At 37.0% G+C, this 25,541-nt stretch overlaps 1 protein-coding gene across 4 annotated transcripts in view; it reads right to left on the bottom strand.

Annotated features, from left to right (window-relative positions):
* Nucleotides 1-24,875, bottom strand: part of kmt2ba (lysine (K)-specific methyltransferase 2Ba) — a 37,856-nt gene extending 12,981 nt beyond the window's left edge. Inside the window, exons 1-24 of one of the 4 annotated variants that reach the window (XM_049476291.1) lie at nucleotides 24,528-24,875; nucleotides 21,036-21,131; nucleotides 19,425-19,482; nucleotides 17,603-19,168; nucleotides 17,015-17,208; nucleotides 16,316-16,411; nucleotides 14,464-14,620; nucleotides 14,150-14,348; nucleotides 13,165-13,214; nucleotides 12,703-12,969; nucleotides 11,938-12,026; nucleotides 8,086-8,196; nucleotides 7,193-7,306; nucleotides 5,776-5,922; nucleotides 5,526-5,618; nucleotides 5,296-5,413; nucleotides 5,040-5,153; nucleotides 3,631-3,818; nucleotides 3,424-3,525; nucleotides 3,160-3,270; nucleotides 1,547-1,623; nucleotides 1,287-1,408; nucleotides 1,001-1,089; nucleotides 778-912 (exon numbers count right to left, since the gene is read on the bottom strand). In XM_049476291.1, coding sequence (XP_049332248.1) covers nucleotides 778-912; nucleotides 1,001-1,089; nucleotides 1,287-1,408; nucleotides 1,547-1,623; nucleotides 3,160-3,270; nucleotides 3,424-3,525; nucleotides 3,631-3,818; nucleotides 5,040-5,153; nucleotides 5,296-5,413; nucleotides 5,526-5,618; nucleotides 5,776-5,922; nucleotides 7,193-7,306; nucleotides 8,086-8,196; nucleotides 11,938-12,026; nucleotides 12,703-12,969; nucleotides 13,165-13,214; nucleotides 14,150-14,348; nucleotides 14,464-14,620; nucleotides 16,316-16,411; nucleotides 17,015-17,208; nucleotides 17,603-19,168; nucleotides 19,425-19,482; nucleotides 21,036-21,131; nucleotides 24,528-24,830 — 4,596 coding nt within the window. In that variant the 5' untranslated portion in view covers nucleotides 24,831-24,875. The remainder of the gene's footprint in view (nucleotides 1-777; nucleotides 913-1,000; nucleotides 1,090-1,286; nucleotides 1,409-1,546; nucleotides 1,624-3,159; nucleotides 3,271-3,423; nucleotides 3,526-3,630; nucleotides 3,819-5,039; nucleotides 5,154-5,295; nucleotides 5,414-5,525; nucleotides 5,619-5,775; nucleotides 5,923-7,192; nucleotides 7,307-8,085; nucleotides 8,197-11,937; nucleotides 12,027-12,702; nucleotides 12,970-13,164; nucleotides 13,215-14,149; nucleotides 14,349-14,463; nucleotides 14,621-16,315; nucleotides 16,412-17,014; nucleotides 17,209-17,602; nucleotides 19,169-19,424; nucleotides 19,483-21,035; nucleotides 21,132-24,527) is intronic. The other 3 variants (XM_049476293.1, XM_049476292.1, XM_049476294.1) reach the window with 3 other exon arrangements.
* Nucleotides 24,876-25,541: the final 666 nt, after the last annotated feature.

Genomic DNA, 25,541 nt, shown 5'->3' with positions numbered 1-25,541 from the left:
ATATATATATATATATATATATATAATTTTATTTCAAATTTTTTCCCTATTTTCTCCCCAATTTACACGGCCATTTACCCAACCCACTCATTAGGACTCCCCCTATCACTAGTACTTCCCCAACACACCAGGAGGGTGAAGACTAACACATGCTTCCTCCGATACATGTGAAGTCAGCCACCGCTTCTTTTTGAGCTGCTGCTGATGCAGCATTGCCGAGCAGCATCACAGCACGCTCAGAGGACAGCACAGCGACTCGGTTCCGGTACATCAGCTCACAGACGCCCTAGGAATGATGTGGGGAGAGAGCGCCATCTACCCACCTGGAGGGAGCGAGGCCAATTGTGCTCCCTCTAAGTGCCGGCAGCTTGATGGCAAAGCTGCATGAGCGGGGGTTCAAACCTGCGACCTCTTGCTTATAGTGGCAGTGCTTTAGACCGCTGGCCCCACCACGTCATAATCTTTGGCATAAAGTTGAAAAATATTTTAGTCTCTTTTATTCGCCTTTCGCTGCTTTGTAGTTTGCAGACATGTCGCTTCTCCCACAGGAAATGAATGCTCATCTATTGCTCTATTATCTGCCAGTATGAACACAAGGTTATGGTTATTTTGTAGTTGTAGACTATATTTTCCATTCAGTGGAAAATCTCCATTTAAAATGTTGTGTGGTTCAAGAGCAGGCTTAATCCCTGTTTGGAAAACAGCCCCAATGTGTAAATTCCTTTCGGCAAACAATATACTAACATTAACATCATAAACAAATCGATTTGCACTTACCATAAATCTGCCCCTGGTTACAGCACTGTGGACATGCAGCAGTGCTCCTTTAACCTCCTGCACCTCAGCTGACCAGATGCAACAGTTTGCATGAGCCCACTCATTTTGCCCCAGGTACAGCAGCCTGCCGGCCTCCTATAAATATGATAATTACACATTAATAAGAATTCTGAATGCAAAAGTTATAGTAGCTATTAAAAGAATGCATTAAAAACAAACTTACACTGGGTTTGGAATCACCATGCAGTTGACAGAGAGAACACTGTCTTTCATCTGCATCACCGTGGTTGACATTCAGAGCATCTGTGGTGCCTTGGGGGCACAAACAAAAAAAAGTTAGTATCTACTTTACATAGATTTCTTTTTACATCGACTTCACTAAAGAGAAGCTAATCTTTATCCATGTATCCGTGTTGTCCCATAAAAGGGACCTATACTGCCTTGACATCCACAGCACAGTTACAGAAACAAAAGAAACAAAACTAGAACAAAATCTTAGAATTTCTTACCCTGTACTCCTTTTTTTTCTTGAGTCTCTTTTGCTCTGGTAATTGCCCTGTCTTGTTTGTCCAGCCACTGAGCATAACTATGCTCATCAGAGGGAGGAATTATGGCTTCTGGCAGCATACCACTGTTAAACAAAACATTTTATTTCAACATTGATTGACAACTATGTATATTTTTTTAAGTGAAAGTTAAAAACAGCACGACTACAACAAATTACCTTCCCAGTACTTATTAGAAGTTAAGCAATAAAAGAGGTTATTACCTAGGGAATTCTTTCAAAGCTGGTTTCCATGCTGTGGGGTCCTGACTGTCAAACCAATTGAAATTCTGCTCCAGCAACTATAAAGAAACAAACATTGTAAAAGTTGAGTAGAATTTATTGTTCACTTATTAAAGGAAAACGACATAATTACAACTACGGAAAGGTTTGGAACTTGGGAATTCTGATACCGCTGACTTGAGACACAAGTGATAAACAATATTTAATGTTCAATATTCAGCAAACAGGCTTTAATTAAAATATTAGAAATGTTTTAGACTAAATGTAGATTAAGTAGTCATGTTAACCTAAAAAAAAAACTTAATTAACAGCAAGTTTTAGTGCTGGGTGGTATGACCGAAAATGCAAGATTCTGACGGTTCACTGTATATCTGTATATATTTTGTTTTTTCATGACTGGGCTTAGGACTTACTGTACTGTTAGAAGTACATATAATATAAATTATTAAAGCTTTAATTTAAGGCTTTAATCACTATTAGGTTAATCACATTAGCAGCAAAACAGCTGAAGAATTTAAACAACAGACTTTAAAAAGAGATATGCCAACAACTTTAACACTGTTTCCTTTACAAAACTAAATAGTTCCATAAACACTATAAATGGACCTAAAATACCTAATATTTTTAAAAGCTTTATTGCACAAGTAAGACAAGTTTAATATCAATTTATTGAGTTATTATTGAAGCCATTAGAGACAGTACAATGCTTAAGCAGCTGTTTATCAGTTTATTATAATTCCCCTAGTTCTCCAGTTAACAAATACATTTAGTATTAATATATTTAAAAAGGCTAAAGTTACTCATTTTGAAAGAAATAACAGCAGAAGCTGCAGGAATTCTGTTCTTATGTTTCCTCAGGCAGACCAGCACAAGATCGAGCTGAGCTGCCATTACTGTGCTTCTTCTACACGGTGCTCCACAGCGCCTCTAGTGGTATGGTGGTATGGGAAAAATGCATACCAGTTTAAAATCCACCTCCGGTATACCATACAAACCAGTATATCGCGCAGCACTAGCAGGTTTATTCAATTATTAATGGCAGTCAGTCAGAAGATGATTGTGTCATGTTCCTCACCACAAAGCAGTTTAAGCTTTGTTTTTATTTTCTTTCCTATTACATGCTAACACAAAAAAAAAAACTTCGTTGGGTAAGTTCTGTATAATACAAGTTAAAGTAAACCAGCATATGGTTATTACTAGTGTCTGCTGTGCACTGAGCACACACACATGTATACGTGCACTCAATCAAAACAGCACTTTTTATGCTGTCACTATCTAAATTCTTTTTGATTTTTACTGTAAAACATTTGCTACTTTCACACATTTACACTGGCTGTATTTGGAGCTTCTTGTTTTTTTCTAGCAACTATGGTTCCAAACCAAATGTGTTGCAGAACTGTGAAATATGACCATAGATTACCTCACCTCACTATACCTGAAAAAAAAATTTACCAAACATTTTAAAATGCTCAGTATAAAAACAAGCAAACATTTGCATCTAAATGCATCAAATTAGCAAGATAACTGCTGCCAAAAGTTTGAAAGTCATGATCAGAGCTCTCGTTCACACAATTATCTGAACCAGTTAAGCCTACCCTTAGATAGCAGATCCTGGCTTGTGCAGTAAGCCTCTGCTCCTCTGGAAGACACTGTTCTTCATGCAGCTTCTTTACAAACAATCTTACCACATCTTCATGAAACATTTTCTGGGGAAAAAGCAGAGAAGACTTAAGATCAAACATAATGGGTCGTGTCACATTTTATACACTGCAGTATACATTTAAGATTATTACAAACATAAGCACAAAACCAATACATTCGATTTTTTCTGCTAGCATCATTTTACTGATTTTACTCACCAGTGAAGCATACTGGCCATCTGCAAGCTTCCTGTCCACAGCACGAAGACCACAGACTGTGTTTCCTTCCTTTATACATTCATCATGTAGTTGAGTCTCACACTAATCAGAAGACAAAATATTAACGCATTTATAAAAAGACATGGAAAAATCAAAACGGAACAAAACAAGAAGTAAATTCAGGAGAAAAATGCACAGGATATTTACCTGGAAGCAGGTCTGAAGGTGGCTGGTGGTGGGGGAGATCTTTAGGCCTGTCATGACCTTCTCCAGACCATTCCTCAGCACATGCTGTACTACCTCTTGCCAGCGACTCGGGTAGCTCTTACTGCAGGCCGCACAACAGAACACCACACTCTTCCCCCGCAATCTGCTGAGTATCTCATACAAATCATCTAAGAAATGGGGCAATAGATGAAGAGAGTTAATCTGTGTCTAGAACTTGAAAAGGAACTGAAAAAAACTGAATGTGATGTCCCATTTTTGCCTACAGTCTTTCTGCTGGGAGATAGGACTGAAGTAATAAATGTTAATAAAAAAAAAAATCTGTTTTCATGGTAGTCACAGTCGCCGCTACTAGAATTATCTTAAAACATTGGAAGAGTGCAAAAATGCCTACTTCATAAGTATGGATGACATTAATGACTAAACCAGCAGCCTATGAGCGCATGTTAGCAAAAGTCTATTAGCTAAAAAAAAAAAAGGACTGGGACAGGTACAACAAAATTCCGTATTTTCCACACTATAAGAAGCACTTAAAATGTTCTCTATTTAAAAAAAATAGTAATTTTGCCCAAATATCATCACTGCACCTTATGTATAAATTTTTATCAGTCAGGTTATAAGGAGCAGTAAAGCCACTCCACTGAAGAACAGCGTTATACAGTTTAGTTCTACAGTTTAGTTTTCCAGCACTGAGACTCGAGACTGGAGCAGTATTAGCATTAGCTGCTAACAGCGCTAAGCGATGGCCCTTTTGCCATTTAGATGTGAGTATTATGGGCTTGTAGCCTGCTCCTAACCCTGGCTAGCATTGCTGGAGCAGCATTAACATTACCGTCTAACCCCGCTAAGCGCTTGTTAGCTCTTATAAACTTTTTAATTGACGCAAAAAAAAAAAAAAAAAAAAACACATGAATCTCAGAGGATCTCATACGAATCTATAGGGGTGAAATGATTACTCTAGTAAATAGAGTTACTCGATAAAAAACAATTATCTATTCATTTTCTGTGCCTCGAGTAATCGTTTATTTAATATAAAACCTTTTTCTTGTGACTTTTATTGACTTATTAACTTGAGAAAATGTGAGTACTATTTATAAAATTATTATTACTTTATTACTTTGTGTTTGCAGTTTGAAAATATATGTTGTGAATTTAAAAATATAACTTATCTAAAAAAGGAAACCAATTGGTCACTTATTATTAAGCAAAATGTCTTGTTTTCACTTGTGTATTTTTAATTGTTCTTTAAGCAAGCAAATATGTTTTATCCGACTACTTGATTAAACAAATAGATTTTGCAGTAAAGTACTCAATTACTAAAATAATCGACAGCTGCAGCCCTAAACATCTTAGCATTTTACACACACAAACAGAGACACAAGAACACTAACCTGTAAGTCCCTCACACTTAGGATGCACCCAATGGGCACAGGAAGCACACTGCATCATTTTGCTGTCAAATTCATGTTCCTGGTAGCACTTGAGACACACTGTGCAGAAGTTGCCTGTAAAACCACAAAAATAAATTAAAATATTAACCATAAGTACAAACATAACTGTAGTGTCATCAAGGTTCCTGAATACCAGTACCACACTAACATGTAAATAAAAAACAGTAGCAGCGTTTACTGCAATAAATTAAAGTACCTTGACCATGGAGTTTACTGCAGTCAGGACAAAGATTCAGCTCATGATTCCAGGCCATGTCCCAGGACTTCCCAGGAGTAACCCCACAGCTCTTGCACCGAATACACATCATGCACACCTAAACAGAAGCATGTAACAATGCAGTAAATGTATGAAATTTGTAGATAATAAATTCAGTATGCAAAAGTATATGTTAGAAAGCAGGAGATGATACATTAGCTAAAACTCACCCAAGATGCGTTAGACTTGACTGGTTTGGGATAGGTGGGTCCTAAACAGGATGGATGGTAGCAGTGCAAACACCTTCTACACTGTATAACCGGCTGCAGAAAACAAAAAAAGTCAATATCTATAACAATCTCCACATATAAACATTAGCAATAGAAAAGGTCTTTCTAAAAAGGTGGGTACAGGTTAATTCTATAGGAATTTAGTTAAGCGTTAATTACTATTGCTAACAATGTAAAGTCCTACAGGTACCTTTCCATGTTTGCTTTTACGGCCGCAGACATGGCAGAACTTGCAGCGTCTACAACACCAGTTTTCCTTGTTCTCTTTCTGTGGACGATCATCCACCGGAAGACAGAAGTGATGGAAAGGCTCACAGCACATCTGACAAAATATCATCTGAAAAACATTGAGATGTATTTTTGTTACATGCTTATGCTAGATTCTATGCAAGTGGCCCTGTGATTTCAACACCTAAACCACAATATACAGGGGTTGGACAATGAAACTGAAACACCTGGTTTTAGACCACAAGAATTTATTGTCCTGATGGACAGTTCTGGTGGAAACAGGAGAGTTGAGGTGCACATTGAATTCTGCCGTGATTTGATCAGCCGAGGTTTTATGTTTTTTGGATACAATCCAGGTTACCATCCGAACATCCCTTTCAGACAGCTTCCTCTTACAGAGTCCACAGTTAATCCTGTTGGATGTGGTTGGTCCTTTTTGGTGGTATGCTGACGTTACCCTGGATACTGTGGCTCTTGATACATCACAAAGACTTGCTGTTTTGGTCACAGATGCGCCAGCAAGACGTGCACCAACAATTTGGCCTCTTTTGAACTCTGGTCACACATAATGTTGTGTGCATTGCAATATTTTGAACAAAACTGTGCTCTTACTCTGCTAATTAAACCTTCACACTCTGCTCTTACTGGTGCAATGTGCAATTAATGAAGATCCAATTTAGCCATGAAACCTTCCACACTAAAATGACAGGTGTTTCAGTTTCATTGTCCAAACCCTATAAGTCTAGTGTCAAGAATGTGTCCTTTATAGGGGCGTGACAGTACGTGTATTCTTTGCAAACAGTCACGGTACGGGGGTCACAGTTCGGTACAAGCAAACGTACACAGAAAACATGGTACAGCCTATAGGAGACTTGTAGAACCAATAAACATAAGCAGTGTAGCACTGTTGCTATTAACAACTTGCTACTGACCTAGCCGGCAGGCAAAAATTGGTAATTTTATTAATCTAAAGATGATATTTCTTAAAAACTGAATTTAAGCAATTAAAGTAATGCTGTAGGAGGGAACCCTAGTTTCACGCATTTAATAAAAGAGCTCGAGCACTGTTACAACATTCCATTCCAAAAAACAAAACATCATTATAATGAAGTTTCATTGTTAATATGAAGGGAATAAAGGTAAGACTATTAAAAAAAATGCCCAGCCTCTTTATTTTTACCACCAACTGTACCGAAAACATACCGATCTGTGGGGTCTATACCAAGATGTGAACCGAACCGTGATTTTTCTGTACTGTTACACACCTAGTCCTTTACTACTTAGTCCTTAACCTAAATGGAAGTCCAATAAAAAAAAAACTTCAGAGTGACAAATGACCAAATAAATATCTCTTTCCAAGGCTGGTAATTTGCTCTTACATCATGATGGCCTTTGCTTGCACAGAGAAGACACACACACTCTGGTGTGATTGGAACAGATGTGAGAATACTTAGTCCACCCATCGCCCAAACATTTTGAAGGCTGCAGTCCTCCTGAAAAAAGTGACAAAGCATTTGTAAATATTTTGGGGAGGGAAAAACAACATTTTAAAAGAAATACATCAACAATAAAAACAGTATACCGGTACTTCTACAAAGTGTAATAATGCTTCTAGGCACATCTTGTTGTACCTAAATAATCATCTTGTTACTGAAATGTGCAAAACTCTAACATTTGCACTCAATCGGCTTGTTTAAAACAACGTTATTTTGTTATTTCCTTGCAATATTAAAAATGACAAAATCCTTGAGAATATAATATTGTTTGGTAAAAAATGCATTTCTGTAATTTACCATCTACCCTTGATATGCGTTTTAGAACAAGGAATGACTTACAACAATTACTTACTGCATAACAGAGTTATAAGGAAGGCACTGGTCAACAAGAAGCACATTTATAAAATGTGACATTCTAAAAGCTATAGTCAAGATTTAAAGAATAACAGATAGAGATTTAAAGCAAGTAAACTAGGATATATATTCTCAAACAGGTGGGCAGAATTCAATAAAACTTTGTGTGTTTTTCTGTGCCAAACTATTTCTTTAAGAACAGTTACTTGATCAGTCACAATTCAAGTATAAAATTTTAATTCAAAAAAGCAAACCGTAAAACAATACACGATCTAAAATTGTACCAAACAAACACAAATGTATCAGTAAAGAACAGACTGCACACTTTCGAAAAATGATGATTAGTAGATATATAAAGGCAAATTTCTTATAGTTGAAAAGTAATGATATAGAGACTGTCTGGCTGCCAGCCTTGCTCTGACCTTGAAGTCCACCCGGATTTTGCGAACCAGTTCTCGTGCGTGCGGATCCCGCTGGGTAAAGCCGTTGGCCAGTGCTGTGAGAACATTGGGCGGCGTGTGCTCCGCTGAGCTCTGGGAACGAGTAAGACAGTGGAGGTCAGTAAGGGCTTGGTCCTGCAATTCCTTCTTCACCTGCTCCCCTCCATCCACCTTCTCTTCCTGTGCTCTTTTGGCATCAGGTTGGCGTAAGGCAGCCGTCACAGACAACCCTGCTGCTTGCACCAGACTAAGTGGCAGCCTCTGCAATCTTATCTGGAGGTTCAATTTGAGCTTTACAGATGGGCTTTCCATATGAGTGGGGAAGCTGCTAGACATGGGGGGGTCCTGAGGTGATGATTCTCGGGGCTTCAGAGCCTGTGTGGGAGGGCAATGCTGAAGCTAGGAGAGTATGACAACGAGGGGGGAAAAGGGGGCGAGTTAGGGGGCGTTAAAAGGACACTGAAAGATGATCACAGCAAAGGAGCAATGCAGATCAGGTGAGCAGGTGAAGGACAGGCACTTTTTTCAGAAGGTAAGAGCAGGAAAAGAAGAATAGATAATAGGAAACAGATCTCTAAAAAGCTGCCGAAGGAAATTAAGTCGTGGTTAATAAAGATGCCATGCAGGGTTAGACTGAAGCTGTGAGGGGAAAAAGAGGAATAATATTATTATCTTCTATAAGCATGCGTACTTGTATTCTCAATACAATTTGGAAGAAGCACCCCAGAAAACAAACCAAAAAACCATTTATGTACTTGCGAGAACACCTATTAAAAGAGACCCAATAACTTTTCCACACTCAAAACCACATGCAGTGCTACATTGTTCCAGCATGGTTCTAAAATGTTAAAATGCACTGTTAAAAGCACTTTACTAAAAGGCAATAAGCAGCAAGTTTTGGGGTTGTACCAAACCAGTATTTCTTCTCCTTCTCTGAGCAGAACACCTACAAGCCAAGAATAAAGTGATACTGATCTGACCTTTGTGTTTCTATACATAATATAACCTCAAGCCGCATGTAAAACATGCAAGACGTACTGCTAATCAACACTGAAGTAAGTTATGTTTCCTTTTCATTAACTACTTTACAAATTGATCATTCTGGACTTGCTTTACCCTCCTGTTATGTTATGGGTCAAATTGATCCATTTTAAAGTTAAAAAAAAAAAAGTTTTAAAAAAAGTTTAGAAAAAAATGTAAATTTATTTTTGTTCAGTATGAAAATTCTTCCTTTTTCCTTAATTAGTGTAATTAACATATAATATGAAAAATGGTTTCTCTCTCATATTTGCAACCACCCCTTGCAAAAACAAAAAAAAAAATGGCAATGTTATGTAAAACTGTTGCGTTTTATAGGTTGGTCTTCTAAAAGTAATAAAGTTGTAAAACATAAAAAAATGAGTTAATTATTCTATTGAACCATTGCCTGTTTGTGGTAAGAAAAAAATAGATAGATAGATAGATAGAATAAATAGCAATGGAGTTAGTAATTACATATTTACACTGTTTATTTTTTGGTTTCAGACATTTTTTGGATAATTAATCATGCACCAGGGCAAACACCATTGCTGTTCCTGGGTTAATGTCTTGTAATACACTACAATTAACCTGACTTCTACAGTCTAACCATCCAGAGGGTGTAAAAATGTTCAAGGGTGTAAAAATTAAGAGTGCATTTCCTCACATGGATTTGGCAGTAGGGGTGTGACGAGACACTAATATCACAAGACGAGACACGATACTGGGTTCACGAGAACAAGAACGAGACAAGATTTAAAAAAATAATAATAATAATTGAGTATAATTTGATTTGTTTGTTTGTTTGGGTTTTGTGCAATATCAGCATCATGATGGCTATTTTATGGCATCAACAATGTTCATATCTTGAGCATCACAGTCTTAAATCAGTGTCTTCATATGAAGGACTTCCAGAAAATTAAGTATTTTAGCTGGTGGAATCGTTTCAAACAGTTCTTTCACGTTTGTAACCCTATAAAAGTCCTTTCTGGTGGTTAAAAGTGCAGGGCAGTCTATTAAGATATGTTTAATTGTTAGAGGAGTATGAGTATAATTTGACAAAATCATATACCGTAACTCAAACTTAACAGACTGGTTTCTCTCACACATTGATTTTATAAGAAATAGAAATAAAAATAAGAATAAAAAATAAAAATAAATCTTTTCTAGGTCTTATATAGTGCAAACAATAAGTGCAAACCACAACCAGTCATATTATGCCTATAGTTTGTGTTTTTTTCTCCTAAATCTCTTGTAATTTAACTATTCATAACCAATCATATTAAGCGTATGGTTTGTGTTTTTTTTCTCCCAAATCTCATAAAATACCGTTTATTGTTTCCACTGGAAAGCCAAAATGCAGCCAGACATACAACTTAAAAAGTGGGTATGCAGCCTATGCGACGCATAGGGGCGCTGCACTAAAGGGGGCGCCAAATGAAAGCCCCAAATAAATTTTCTCTCAGGAGAAACAGCCAATCAGCTTGCTGGTTTGGCGGAGCACGGTGGGCTAGTAATGACAGAATGCATCTCCTCCACCCCCTCCCCCCGGTGGCGCTGAAACTACGTTTGTGTACACCACAAACAGTATGTTGTTGCACTCCTGCTGTGTTGCCAGATCCCCACACAAAACATTTTTTTTCCTTGCGAGACAGGTTAAAGCTTGACGAGAAATATAGTCACGTTTTAATCTCACGAGATCTCGTCACACTCCTATTTGGCAGATGTGCACAAACAGCACAAATATCTGGAGGAAACCACATATATTAATTACTTTTCAGGTTCCTCAGTATAACAGTTCCACACTGCCCACAATGAATAATGGGGACATAGTTTTATTTAAAAAACTAAGGTTATTGTTTCTCCAGTCTTACAATTAAAGCCATAGTTGCTATGTTTCCACTGGGAACTTAACCACAGATCACACCACGTATCAAATTAACACAGTATATCTATCAGAGATATCCATGATCTGATCATTGATCAATTTTCAAAGGGTTTGAATTGGGTTTAAAAGGTCCGGATGACTGATGCATCAAAAATGTAAAGTTACGTTGTTACTCAAAAGTTCACTATATACTGCATGCACAAACAGAGAATGCCCATGCAGCATTTACACTGATAGCGACAAATCCCTCATGTCGTAAGTTGTGAATGTGTTCGTGGCCGTCCATGCTGTTACGCTGTTTATCAATGACATGTCTAATCTAAATCTAGTCTGCCAGGCCTTAAACCACGATACACTATTATTACTGTCTCCCTCCCAAAAAAACGTAACTACCACGATCACGATCTTAATTATGATTAATGACAGAATTGTTGTTGTGTGACACATTTTCGTTTATTTAGAAAAAAATGCCCATTTGAATTGAAATAATGTATATGGCTTTTTAGTAGTTGTTTATTTTGTGCTAAAAACAGCAAGTTTTGATGCAATTTTTTCAATAGTTTTTCAATAACCTTTAAAAAGTGTTTCTTACTTTTATTTTTTTTTACTGCATTACCAAAGTATCAGATTGGGACTTGGCATCAGCAGATAGTCAAAATCATCACAAATTACAGCATGGATGGTTTAAACTGTGGAAAAGTTGTCAAGTTGCAAAGTTGCATGTGTTATTGAAGAAAAGCCCAAAGCTGCTCACATTTATCCAGAGCCCAAGACAACTAGACAACAAGGTCATCTATAGCTTCATTTAAATTAAAATGAAACAACTCCATATACTGTTAAAAACTCATTTCAATGAATTTCAGAGACACCGTGTATACAACTTAATATAAAATAATTAACAACCATGCAAGTTTAAACATCAGGAGTACCTTATCAATTCGCCGTCGGGCCCACAACCCTCGTGGCAAGACAGGCTTCCGTGGTTTCAGCACCTCGTACTGAGCATTAGCAGGCACGCCTTAAAAAAAAAAAAAAGACTCATCACTTGTATTTGACTCATTTCTACACAAACTAAAATTGTGTTGTATTTGTCTAAGGCCAAGATTGTATTGAAGAGTTTAGAAACAGGGAACAGGGATGTCTCAGAAGACATTGTTTCTCATACTAAGGTGTTGAGTGATGTAGTAAACATAGCAGTTAGTATTTCCAATGATAAATTACCTTAAAGCTGGAGGCTCATTTCAGAAGTTTGGAAGTTAATCAAAGAAGAATATTTTTATACCAGCTGTGCAAATAGATGGACAGAGATGGATGTGCAGTTTTTTTCAATTAAATTCAAATTCATTTAAATGGCCTGGGCAAGAAAGCTGCCAATAAAACTGGTTTAATTTTTATTCTTTTTTTTCTGAAAAAAATGTGACAGTGGTTTCATCTTGCTTCTGCCATTAGCAAACTATTACTGTCTTATTTAATTCTACATCTCAGTCTGAATTTATAATTACGGCACACACTGCCCCCTAGTGTCACAAGGAACTGCAAGTAATAATGACAAAAAGACATCAAAATCTGATTTCTATAAACTTATATAAAAAAAAATAAAAAAAACATGGCAGGGTAAAGCGATGTTTCAGAATGAGCTGTATTAAGACAGGCCGATAATCATAAGTGTATTTTTCAGCTTCTAGAGTTCATACCAGTAGACTGATTAGCTGCAACCGTACTGCTCTGCTCCTTTCCTGCATTCTCGCTGGGTTCTTCCGTTTCCGTGGAATCAGACTCTAGTAAGCTGCTGTAGCAACGGGGGGTGACCCGTCGCTTAGGCTGTTTCCTAGTGGGGCTCAGGTAATTAGTGGGGTCCGCTTGGCTCGACTCGTCTTCTTTTGCACCACTTCGCTCGCCCTCTTCCTCTCCGCTGCTGCAAGGGAAAGGTGACTCTGAAGCCGAACGTCGCTTCATCTGAACTGCGGAAAAGAGAATTGGTCAAAAAAAGGTCAGACACAGGGATGGGGTATAGAGGAATATAATGATATAAATTAAGAACTAAAATCTCATTATATCATCCTACATCCTAAGCCAAATCTCCAAAAAATCTCACAAAAATATACTCTCTCAACATTTTAATAATTTAATAGTCACTTAAAAGTAAACTGCCATACCTTTCAGTCGCTTAACTCTCTTGTCTTCAATCCTCACACATTTCTTATAGCTGAGGATACAAAAAAATACAACAGATTAAGGTAAATTACACATATAAATAAAAAAGAAACAGATAAACTCAACACTCCTTAATTCTACACATTAGGCGCATGCTACAGATTTACAGATCTTTCCTAGGTCAGGGGTCGGCAACCCCAATCAAAGGAACAGAGGTTTGGTACATTTCAACAAAAATCATGGAATTATGGGGGTATTTCTTGGTGTATATACCAAGGATGCTGCTGTGTACTTTTAAACTGTGGGAATAATATAATAACAGATTACCCTCCCTCACGTCATATTATAATAACAAAACACATACATACCATTGAGCATTACAGCTCATAGCATTGCTTAAACAAATATGGGTACCACTTTAAAATAAGACTACCTTTATAACGGGTTTATAAATGTTTACAATTAGTTTATTAATGGTTACTAATTAGGTTGTAAATGCCTTAAAAATCATTAATAATCAGTTATAACACATACGTAGAAAGGGCAACAATATAGATGGCTGTGGGTTCACTAGTTTGCAAACAACAGGTCATTATTGCCCTTCTTACGTATGTGTTATAACGGATTATTAATTATTTTTAAGGCATTTTTTTAAGGCCTTTTGTAACTTTGTGTACTGTACATACCTGCCGCTGGATGTCTTGAATTTCCCCTCGGGGATCAATAAAGTATTTATCTATCTATCTAATTTATAACCTAATTAGTAACCATTAATAAACTAATTGTAATTAACCATTTATATACCCTTTATAAAGGTAGTCTTATTTTAAAGTGGTACCCAAATATGTAACACAGCATGCAATGAGCAAGTTTGTTTATATTTGTTAGAATAAAACTTTCCAAAATAATTATTATAAATAATAATATAAAATTCCCATTATAAACTTGTGAGCTTTACTATGATGCTATGGTCTCTCTTCAACTTACATGCAGCTCTGGCGTTTCTTATTGGGCCCTCCATATTTCGGTTTATCCAGACAGAACACACATTTTCCACAGTCTTCTTCTCGACAGCATCCCTTGCAGCGTAAACAGCGTCTCTGCCTTAAACTGAGCGACTTTTTACTGGGCACTGACTTTTGCTCGGTAGAACCATTGCTCTCAGGTTCTGAGCCAGAGCCTAGATCTTGGGTGAGAGAAGAGAGAATTTAAATGCACATTAGTATAACTGACACCTTGACAGGGGGCCACAAAATGAAGCATTATTAGTGCATGATAAACAGTCAGTAAAACCTGCTTACCCTCGGTCTTCGGCAACGGTGCAATGCCCTCCCTCTCGTGCAGAGGCAGAGCGCTGAGTCTGGGGATATCGTCTGGCACCATGGCACGAGGCTGACCCAGTGCTACTGCTGCTGCCCGACACACGTGTTTTATCCTCGGACCTCCTACTGTCTGCCCCTACACCCCAAAAAGGTTCAAGCAAAGAAAAACAACCTGTCAGGATATTGTCTTGATGTTCTTACAATCAAAACAGCAGCATAAAACTAGGACGCTTTTTTAAATTAATTTAATGCAATATGTTGTATGTACTACTACTGTGATGTTCTAAAACATAAAAAAAAGACTGTGGTAACCTGTGCGAAACATTTTTCCATTGGACTCGTACGCGCACTGGCCAACAAGTACAAACACCTAAATACCTAGTGTACATTACTGCACTTACAAACAACTTCTTTAATCAACTTAAATTTTACGTGTTTTTTTTTTTGAGGAGAGAGCATGAATGTATGAAGGACCAAAACTGCCAAAACAAAAAATAAATAAATAAATAAAAACGTAAATCACTCAATAAAAGTAATATGGTGAATAAAACGGTAAAGAATAATTATAATGAATATAAAAATAAATACATATAGATAAAAATAAATATAATAATTTGTTGTTTATGGGCTTCTTTAATAAAACTTTAGTTTTTCACTTTAGATTCATTTGTTTATTTATTTACATAACTATTCATTTCTACATTCATTTATTTCCTAATTTATTTATTTCTACATTCATTTATTACCTAATTAGTTTATTTCTACGTTTATTTATTTACCAATTTATTTATTTCTACATTCATTTATTTACCAATTTATTTATTTCTAAATTCATTTATTTCCCAATGTATTTATTTCTAAATTCATTTATTTCCCAATGTATTTATTTCTAAATTCATTTATTTCCCAATTTATTTATTTCAACATTCATTTATTTCCTAATTAGTTTATTTCTCTGTTTATTTATTTCCCGATTTACTTTTTCTGCATTAATTTTTTTTCCTGATTTGTTTATTTTTATTTTTCCTTGTCCTTGTATGATAATGAAGGGGCGTGTTTTTCACGTACAGGCTTAGCAATCAAGCCCAGAGAGAGAGAAGAGTCCAGGAGCTGAAAAGTCGGGAAGAAGTTCGGTATCGGATCTGCTCAGAGAAGCAGCTGCTCTCCTCAAAGAAATGGATCAGAGTCTGAATTACGATTTAAGTGATCTTTATTAAATAATCTTCCACGTTACCAAAGTTACCGCCAAGGGGGCAAGACATGTACAATCGATCTAGGGTTTTAGACATCGATCAACCAATAGGAATGATAAGACACCGTGACATCATTGCGGGACAGCCTCTTCACTAATATATAATGACAAGGAAAAACAGAAATAAATAAAACTATATTATGTTCATAAAGCCCATAAATAACATTTAATTAAGATATTTATTTTTATGCATATGCATTTTTTAATATTAATAATTCTTTACCATTTTACTTATTACTTACTTATATTAATAATACTTTACCATTTTACATGTTACTTTTATTGAGTGATTTACATACGTATCTATTTATTTATTTATTTTTCATTTTGCCAGTTTTGGTCCTCCATATGAATGAGCGTAAGAGAACACAACGGTATAAACAGCAGCAGCTCAGCAAACCACATTTGGCGGCAGTGAGAAGCTGAGGAGCACCTCAGGCATGGTTTCCTCCTCCATGTCACTGCTAAAACCAGCTCCAGTATAATGGTGCCCACAGATCTCGAGCTCAGCTCCCTAGAGCCTGCTTAAGTTCATACATTCTAAAGTTGACTAAAGTCAACTGCCTTATAACAAATTACCTGAGAAATCGATTGTGCATTCACCTTGCCCATTCTTTTTCTCCTCCTCTGCACACCTCGTATGGCACCATCCCCAACTCCCACACCAGACAACAGCTGTAAGAGACAGTGCAGTGTAAATATATACGATTTTTTTACATGCAAACTTTTACATGTTTACTGTACAAGTGCAACATAAATAAGTTGCTTTGTTTTTTTTTATGTTAAATTTAAAAGCTAATCAGATACACCTAACAGTCCTGCCTGTTCCCACACACTTAAAACTTGTTCTCAGCAGGAGTCTCCTTATTAGGAGTCTATTGCTTGGTGATGCCACAACCATCTGTTAAAAGAAATCCAATAATACTGGATCCAATACTCGTTATACTCTTTATAAATGTCTAGGAAAGCCCTCTTCTCCCTTTATCATTCCGCATGACTGTTATGGACAGATAGGGGGTCTGCTAGCTGAGATAACTTGTGTTCCTTCAGTGGCGTAGCATCAATACTTGAAATGTAGTTTTAAAGATTTAAAGTGACTGCTTTCCATACCTTAATGTAAGTACAAGACAGCCCCCACTTCCCTCACCCTTGCTTTGGAAGAAATTACTGACAGGGAAGACATACTGTGGAAAGGTTCTTAGAAATCCACTACAACAAACTGTGCTCAGCACAGCAACTGACTAAGATACTGATAGATTATATTTTTAGAATCCATACCTGAGCAGACTTTAGCTGTTTCTGCTGGTCGATTTTAATCAGCTGGACCTTGGCCTTCTTCAACAAGTGGAGCATCTTCTTGTTGGCACCAGAGAGGTTGATTCTTTGAATGGGACTGACCTGCCCAAACAAACCCTGAGAAGTCTTCACATCCAGGCTTTGAACATCGATGTCCTCAAGGTTCGTAATCTCTGCTAAAAGAAAATTGCAAGTACAATCTACAGTCAGAAAAAGGCATGAAAACATGAAAGTGGTTAAAATCTTAAAGGTAGAAATCTCTCCCTCAAATCCAGGCATAATTTTATTTTGAGGACTGGGTTTTATTTATGCTGTGCCAATATTCTTATTCTGTTCATGCCACTGCTATAGAGGCAGCATACATGGGCAACAGCATTTAATAAGTAAAAATACAAATAAAGTAGTTTTATTTCCTTTACAGTTAAAATATTTCACACCCTTTCAAAGCAAAATACTAATTTTGTATGCTTACCCTGCAAGTGTAGTAACTATAGCTAAAACTTTATGCCTTCTAGGTAAAACTATATAAAATTAGCTACACGTCAGTGATGAATTCAGCATAATCCTTACCGATTACTTTGGCCACACCTTCACCTTGATCAGCAGAGGAAGGTACTGGGTGACTCGCTGTATCATCAATATGTACAGCTACTTTTCGTACTATTCCTGGAGAGTTCACATCCTCTATCTTTATATCAGTGGTCCTTCTTCTTACTACATTTTCAGAACCTGTGGGTCGTCTTGCATCCTGAGGTTCCTCTTCTAGTTTTTCACTATCATTTGTGGAACTGGCCATCCGCTTTTGCCTTCGCAGAGCCAAGCTCGTGGTGAGCTTCTTCAGCCTCTCGTAAATTTTAAGATGGGTGGAATCGTAAGCCAACCTCCCCACCTTCTTACGAGGGGCATCTTGGAGTCCTGAGGAACGTCTGCGTTTTCCTTCCTGAGACTTGATCTTTTCGTCAGTGGTAGCTTTGCCATCATCAAGGTTCTGCATTTTTTTGCTCCTTCGCTTTCTTTTGAAGTCTTTGCTTTGGGACTGAGGAATCTCAGTTTGCTTTGATTCAAAGCCAGGCTCATTTGGTGAGCCCTGCATTTGATCAGGTTTTTTCACACGCCGTCCAGGCAAGCTTTCTTCATCCATGAACCTTTTGGGTGCCCTGATCACCCTAGATGACCGAGCACTAACCACACAGCCTTGATTGAGACCTGGTTGAATTGGCACATCTGTGTTCTCTGATTTTTTGGGCAGCTCCTCGTGATGATCTTGTTTCACTGGGAAGCCCACTGCTTCGTAGGTGTAGTAGACATGACGAATTCTTTTTCTACGGATCTTAACTTCAGAAGGTTGCTGAGGTTCATGGGTCTTCCGCATTTCCCGCTCTAACGACTTCTTTCGATAACCAAATATAGACTTGCGCCGCCTAAAGCCAAAGTGTTGTTTTTTAGAGGCATTTCCCAACGATGTCCCAGCACCTCCATTAGCTGAACCTGCATGTTTCTGTCCTGAATCAGTCCCTGCTTCTAGGGAGGCACTCGTGACCTTGTGGAGTTTTCTTCGTTTTCTAGCAATTTTGGGAGACATAGAAACATCTTCATCAGTAGTCAGTGCATCCTTAATCTTTCTGTTCTCTGTATATCTTCTATCGGTGCTTTGGGAAGTTTTTCCCCTCCCCTTAACCATAGACAAAGTCCATAAAACTTTCCTCCGCCTCCTCCTTTGTCTTCCTGGCATGACATTATAACCTTGCCTCCTTCCCTTTTCTTCCTCTCTGAGAGCTGCCGCTGTTCCTTCATCAGCAGAAGATGCATCGAGCAGTTCATCTTCTACACCGTTATTTTCGTCTTGAAGGGAATACAAATGTCCTTCCTCCTTCTGAGATGCTCGCCCTCCAAACATGTCCGGAGGAGCCTTCAACTGATGCCTAACTGATGCACTGTTCTTGGTCACCTTTTTGCTGCCTAGTTTAACAAACAGCTTGGGCCTCCCAGTATTGCGCTCAGTTCTGAGACCTTTACCACTTTTCCTTCCAAGCTCAGCAGTTTCCACAGTGGTGGCATTCTGATCACTTTCAGGTGGTACAAGAGCCTGAGGTAACTTCTTTTTCGATGGTGCTGTAGGGGATTTATATAGACTGCCTAGAGCAAAAAAAAAGAAAAAAGAAAAGAAAAATTAATTAAATCAAATCCTCTGTGATATTTCTGCCATATTGTCCCCTGCAGGAAGTATTTTGGCTGCATGAAGATTAGCATGAAACTGTATAACAAACCTCAACCCATACAGTCTCTAAAAGAAATGGTAGCAGAAGACTATTAAATCAGTGAATAGATATAAATTTATTATAAAAAAAAAAGTAAAATAATAAAAAAAAGACACTGTTAATCTGTGAAGTACCTTGTCCAGCCCGCAAGGACCACCGACGATCTGCCTGAAAGCCTGTGAAAACTCTCTCCTGTAACACAGAGAGTAGGCACAATTAGTGGCAATATAACTGTACACCCCTTCCATGTGATTCCCAACACAGCACTGGGTATAACAGGAGTAACCCGCTCTATTATCGTAGGAGAGTTTTCAAACAGATCACCAAGTATTACTGTAAGGATTTAATTGTATTCAAAGACAAAAGTGTCTAACTAACTAACTAACTGCCTAAAGTAATTCCTGCAAAAGACATTACATTGTAAAAAAAACAAAAATAATATCTTGACCTACTGTAACCGACAAAAAAAAAAATTAGTATGTATCGTATACAATATATCATGACACAGAAATATCATGATATTAAAAATCCATATCGTGATAATAGGGCTGTTCTGTCTTAAAAGTAGTCTATTATTTACTGTGAAGCTTTAGGTGTATTTATTGACTAATTGTTTTAGTTTGCAGTTTATATGCATGCACTACATATTCTGCAATATTATTTGCTGCATTATATTATTTTATGCTATATTATTTATTTTGCCACATTATGATTATTCTGTTATACTATTATACTATATTCCTGAAATGAATTAATTATTTTAGTTTTCCTATATCGCCAAGTATATCGTTATCACAAAAATACCCTGAAATATCATATTATTTTAGAACCATATCGCGCACCCCTAGACCTGATAATTTTTTTCAGCAGGGTTTTATCTGAAATATATATGTTTACTTTCATCAGTATCAGCCCAAAACAGAGTATAACTAAATACAACACAAGCGTATACTGAATGCCTACTATACCACCTGCAACTGCTATGTGACTCAAACAGCTTCACTTCCCACAACTGCCACTAGACTGCACAAAAAAGTACTTTGCAGTTGACATAGTAAAGACTTAAGATTATACATGTCAAAGCTTTCTAAGCACAAACATACATAAATACAAATACATACATAAAAGGCCATCACTGCCACATCATTCTGAAAAAATAAAATCAGTGATTATCTCAAAATAAACAGTAAGCATACAGACGGATACACTTCAAGCCATCTCCTGAGTTCAGCTGTTAGTTAGCATCGAACCTAAGGACTCAAGTGATCTACAGCCATAGTCCACATATCATATCAAAACACAGAACATATTAACTTAACCAGCACAGTGCCCTTCATCTGTAATCAAACATTTATTCAGCTTTCAAAACTTTTATAATCATTGTTATTTGTTTGCTGTTAGCCATTTTATAAAAAGATAAATAAAAAGATCTACACTAAAATCAATGACTGAATTGACAAAATACAGAGCATCAATTTCTGAATCTTATTTGGACTACTTTATTTAATTTAAACTTTAAAGTAAGCTTTTGATCAAATATTTAAATCATGGTAATAGTTATTCATTCATTAACTTGCAGCTCAGCTGAAATTGAATTTAACAGTTTAAAATACTTCAATGAATGCAATTTAAATCAATTTTGATTAACAACATACATAACAGCAACTCCCTCCCAACTCGTCCCATAAACACTAGAGGTCAAAGCAAAGTCATACAACTCAACACAAGTGCACACAGATACACACCCCCTTGAAGATGTCAGTAAGGCAGATCACTGGAATCTTATGTATATTCATTCCTCTTGGGCAAATATCCTCCATGAGATTTGTACCAGTGTGATCCTGTGCAGAGGAGTAAGAAAATGTGGCTCAACATTATATTACATTACATTGAGCCGGATTGCATCAGTCTAACAGTATGATGCTGATGTCACACAGCTTAGCCAAATCCAGCATCCAGGTCCAAGTGGACCTTAAGTGAATAAAGATTTACCTGTATGGCTAAACATTGCTTTGTTGCAAGTGTTATTATAACCTGGCCCAGCTTACAGCCTGCACGTTTAGAATAAACTTTTTTGAGAGCAGGTGCACTAAGCCATGTTTTTTTTTTTCATCTTTAAAGATAAAGTGTGTATTGTCTATTCACATCTGTATGAACACTTGGAGTTAAACCTTTTGGCACAGGTCAAGCTGTAATCTGCTTATGCATGAAATCTCCAGGCTCCTTCTAGAACCTAGCCAATCTATACATATTTAAAAGTACTTGCCTGGAAAAGCAAAGCAATAGCTTCAAGGGGTTTGGTGTCTGAAGTGTACTATTATAGTTACACAGATCTGTAAGGTCATTAAGAGGCAAAGATTGTATTATATTAACTTCAGACATCAAACCTCCTTTGGCTGACCATTCGCAAAGAGAGAGGAAACTTAGAAAAAGTGAAAAGCTATGCAGCCTCCTCAACACAGGACAAAGCCAAAGCCTACTTCAACCTACTTCAGTTACACATAAAAAATTAAATATACAAGCTATGGCTAAAGTATAAATACAAATGTGTGATCATTTATGAACATACTAAAGCAGTGTACATTTTATTCACAAACAAGAGGTGTGTATCTGTGGCCTAAGGGTTAAAACAGCAGACTTGAGGGCAGTGGGGTCAGGGCACGGTAACAAATTTTAACAGTAGGTACGAATGTAGGATATCAAAAAAAGCTGTGTAAACATGTGCAAGGTTTTTTAACAGCCTAACCAACATCAACCGCTATCAGAAAATGCTCATAACTTAAATTACTGTCTCCAGCAAGTGATCACACACAATTGCTACACCAAAAAAAAAGTTACATAAAAAAAAAAAAAAGAATTTAAAAATGCAGTTAGGTACAAAAGTATTCGGGTACCTGCTGATTCATTGTTTCTTCCTAAATAAGCGCATTAACAAAGTTTATCCTGCTTTTGTTAGATTTCATGTCCAGAAGACTTTTAACTAGATTTCGGAGCACTGCTGTGAGCATGCATTCCACCCCATATCCTTCCAAAATAATGAATGCAACACCATTATTCCAGAGAACACAATTCCACTGATCCACAGCTCAAAGCTCCTCTTATTATTCTTATTACTTTTCTGTAGACACTCTCTCAACTGTGTGTGTGTACTTGCACGTGTCAGTAGTAATGACTGCAAATTAAAGTACCTTAATGCATGCATGTATTAAAGGGGATGTGGACATTTTGGACGGTATGGGATAGAACATACTACAATCACACAACACCTGGTCAAACATGCAGCACTTGCACTCCAGTTTACTACATTATTTGTCATATAGCCTTACAAATACATCACTGCCAAACAAACACCCACCTAGTAAAAGTTAACTTAGCTAATGTCCGATCAGCCAATGTGATCAAACATGTTTTTATAGCCAATGTTTTGCGTTGCTATAGCTGATGCTAACTCAGCTTACTTTTGTTTTATGATGGACGTAAACTGAAAGTAGTAGGACAGCCTTGCTTGGTCATTTTTCAGCATACAATAAAGACATAAACAACTATTCGTTTAACATTACGGCCATATCGGCCAATACCGATATAATTTTAATACCACTGTGCATCTCTAACTGTTTTAGCCTAAAATTACATCAGACAGGTCATAATGTATATATTTTGTACTAGTGAACGTCATGTTATAATTTGTTTCTTTTACTAGAAGACATTTTAATTCAACTGTAATTCTGAGCAGTAAAAAAGTTCAGGTGCACATTTACCTAAATTAATTCTCACTAGTACAAACTGTTACTAGTTCAAGATATGTAGTTTTATCCTGTAGAAATGTGCATTCGGGGATGTCTCTAAAACACAATTCAGGGTTAGGTGATGGTGTATATATAAAAAAAATAAATAAATAAATAAAAAAAGTCTCTCAAAATTCTTTAAATATATGAGTGATTCTTGAATGCAATTACAATTTTTAGTTCTTACATAATATATTCAGTTTTTTTATCTATAATTGATTAGCACCATTAAAAGTGATGCGCAAGCTGTTGCTTACATTACACTTAAGTTAATATTTTTTAACAAAGAGTGAACAATCCCCTTCAAACTTACATGCAGCTTTTATATTACACACAGTGCAAACATATACTCATTGTATTTTAGTATTTTGTGGAAAGTGTGTAAAATATAAAAATCACTGTCACATAAAAGAGTTCTTTACAGGTTTCTGACAGAAGCACAAGTCAATTTACTGAGACATAACCCTCTGTAGCTTTTATATAAATATAATAACGAGCAATCTTGATTAATACCTTTTGGAAAAACACATTAAACTCTAATTTGATTTATTAAATTAATTCAATTAACCTCCCAGTCCTAATACAATAATCGATATCTAAAATTCGAGTTTTGCCTAGTAACAATATTGTTATGGTCTAGCAAGTAAGAGTTACATTGTATATATTGTTAGATATGTGGAATTCAAGATTTTCCAAGTATAAAGTAGTTATAGATATCTGGGTTTTTACTTCTACATCATTGTAAACAGGAAAGGTAATACAGGAATAACCAAAGTTGCTAAAGCTAGTCTGAACATATTTGCAGAGCTGTAGCCAGTTCTCAATTTTATTATCAGGAGATAATACATCATAGCTGCTTCTATCAGATTGTAAACCTACATTGCAGATCATTGTAATTTGGGTTACTGATGTCATTTCAGACTAAAATGTCATGGCATAAACATGTATATACACACAGACGTAATTCCAACTAACGTTAGTTAACTCAGCTAAGCTAAATAACCCAGGTCACCTAAAGTAAACTCAGCTGTCTTGGAGTGACTATGAAGAACAGAATCACACAGGTCACTCTGGACCACTCAGACACAAAGTTTAACATTCACACTTAGCTAAAGCTGCCTTAATGGCTGGCACCAGTCCAACACTAGCTAGTTTGGTGTAAATGCTGGGTGTTGTCAGAGCTGCGGGTGAAGAGGCTTATCTATCGCCCGCCAACAGAACCAGAGCGCCCGGGAAACATCGCTCGCTCGGCTCCCACTATAAACCCTAGCTTAGCCAGGTTAGCTTAGTTAGCAGATGAACAGCTCAGTAAACGCGACCCGCCACGCTCGCAGCCCTGCTGAAAGCTTCGCTACGTTAACTCAGCCAGTTCCGCTCAGGCTCCATGACAGTACCGAGCACGGAGCGCTGCAGCGCTTCTCGCTGGGTTTCCAGCGCTCTCCGCGAACTCACCTCGTCGCTGTCGCTGGAGCAGAACCCGGCCTCATTCTGCCGCTCGAGTTTATCAGCCAGTCCGAGCATGCACAGCAGGCACGGGTCTTCCCGAAGCGCAGCGCCGACGTTGACGGGCCTCGGGCCGCCGGACAGAGCCGCGGCGTCCTCGGCCCCCAGCCGGCCCACCCGCAGCCGCTTCTCCCTTTTCACCTGACTCCGAGACGACCATGGCCGGCCCGGGAAACGCCAGCGCGCCGCGGCCCACGGGTTCGCGCCTGCAACGACAGCCGAGGCTGGTAATCCGCCTCCAGCTGCCGCCATTATTATCTTCCACAACAACAACGGCGGTGCTGCGCTTTGGGGAGGAACAAGATGGAAAGGCGCGAGATTGCCTGCGTGACGCGGGGCATGATGGGAAATGGAGTTTATGTGTGATGATGTGTTCTCCAGCGATGCGCCTGTAATGGTATTAAAAATGAGAACACACATTTAACCGTTTGATTTAAACGATAAATTTGTTGAAAATGTGGTAAAATACGTATTTAATATAACATAATGAATACAATTATTACAAAATAAAAAAAACAACAACTCTGTTTACATTGACTTCCATTGAAGCTTTATATGTTTTTTTTTTATCTCTCCTGTAAAGTTGCGATTTTGGAGATACTTATTTTTAATTGAACAGCGACGATATATACATATATTTTATCCCAAATCACACACACACACACACACACACACACACAAACATATATATATACATATATATATATATATATATATATATATATATATGTATGTATATATATATATATATATATATATATATATATATACATATATATATATATATATATATATATATATATGTATGTATATATATATATATATATATATATATATATATATATATATATATACATACATATATATATATATATATATATATATGTATGTATATATATATATATACATATATATATATATATATATATATGTATATATATATATATACATATATATATATAC

Source organism: Astyanax mexicanus, chromosome 3 (assembly GCF_023375975.1).
Source record: "Astyanax mexicanus isolate ESR-SI-001 chromosome 3, AstMex3_surface, whole genome shotgun sequence".
Lineage (NCBI taxonomy): Eukaryota > Metazoa > Chordata > Actinopteri > Characiformes > Acestrorhamphidae > Astyanax > Astyanax mexicanus.
This window is presented reverse-complemented; position numbering and strand designations above follow the sequence as displayed.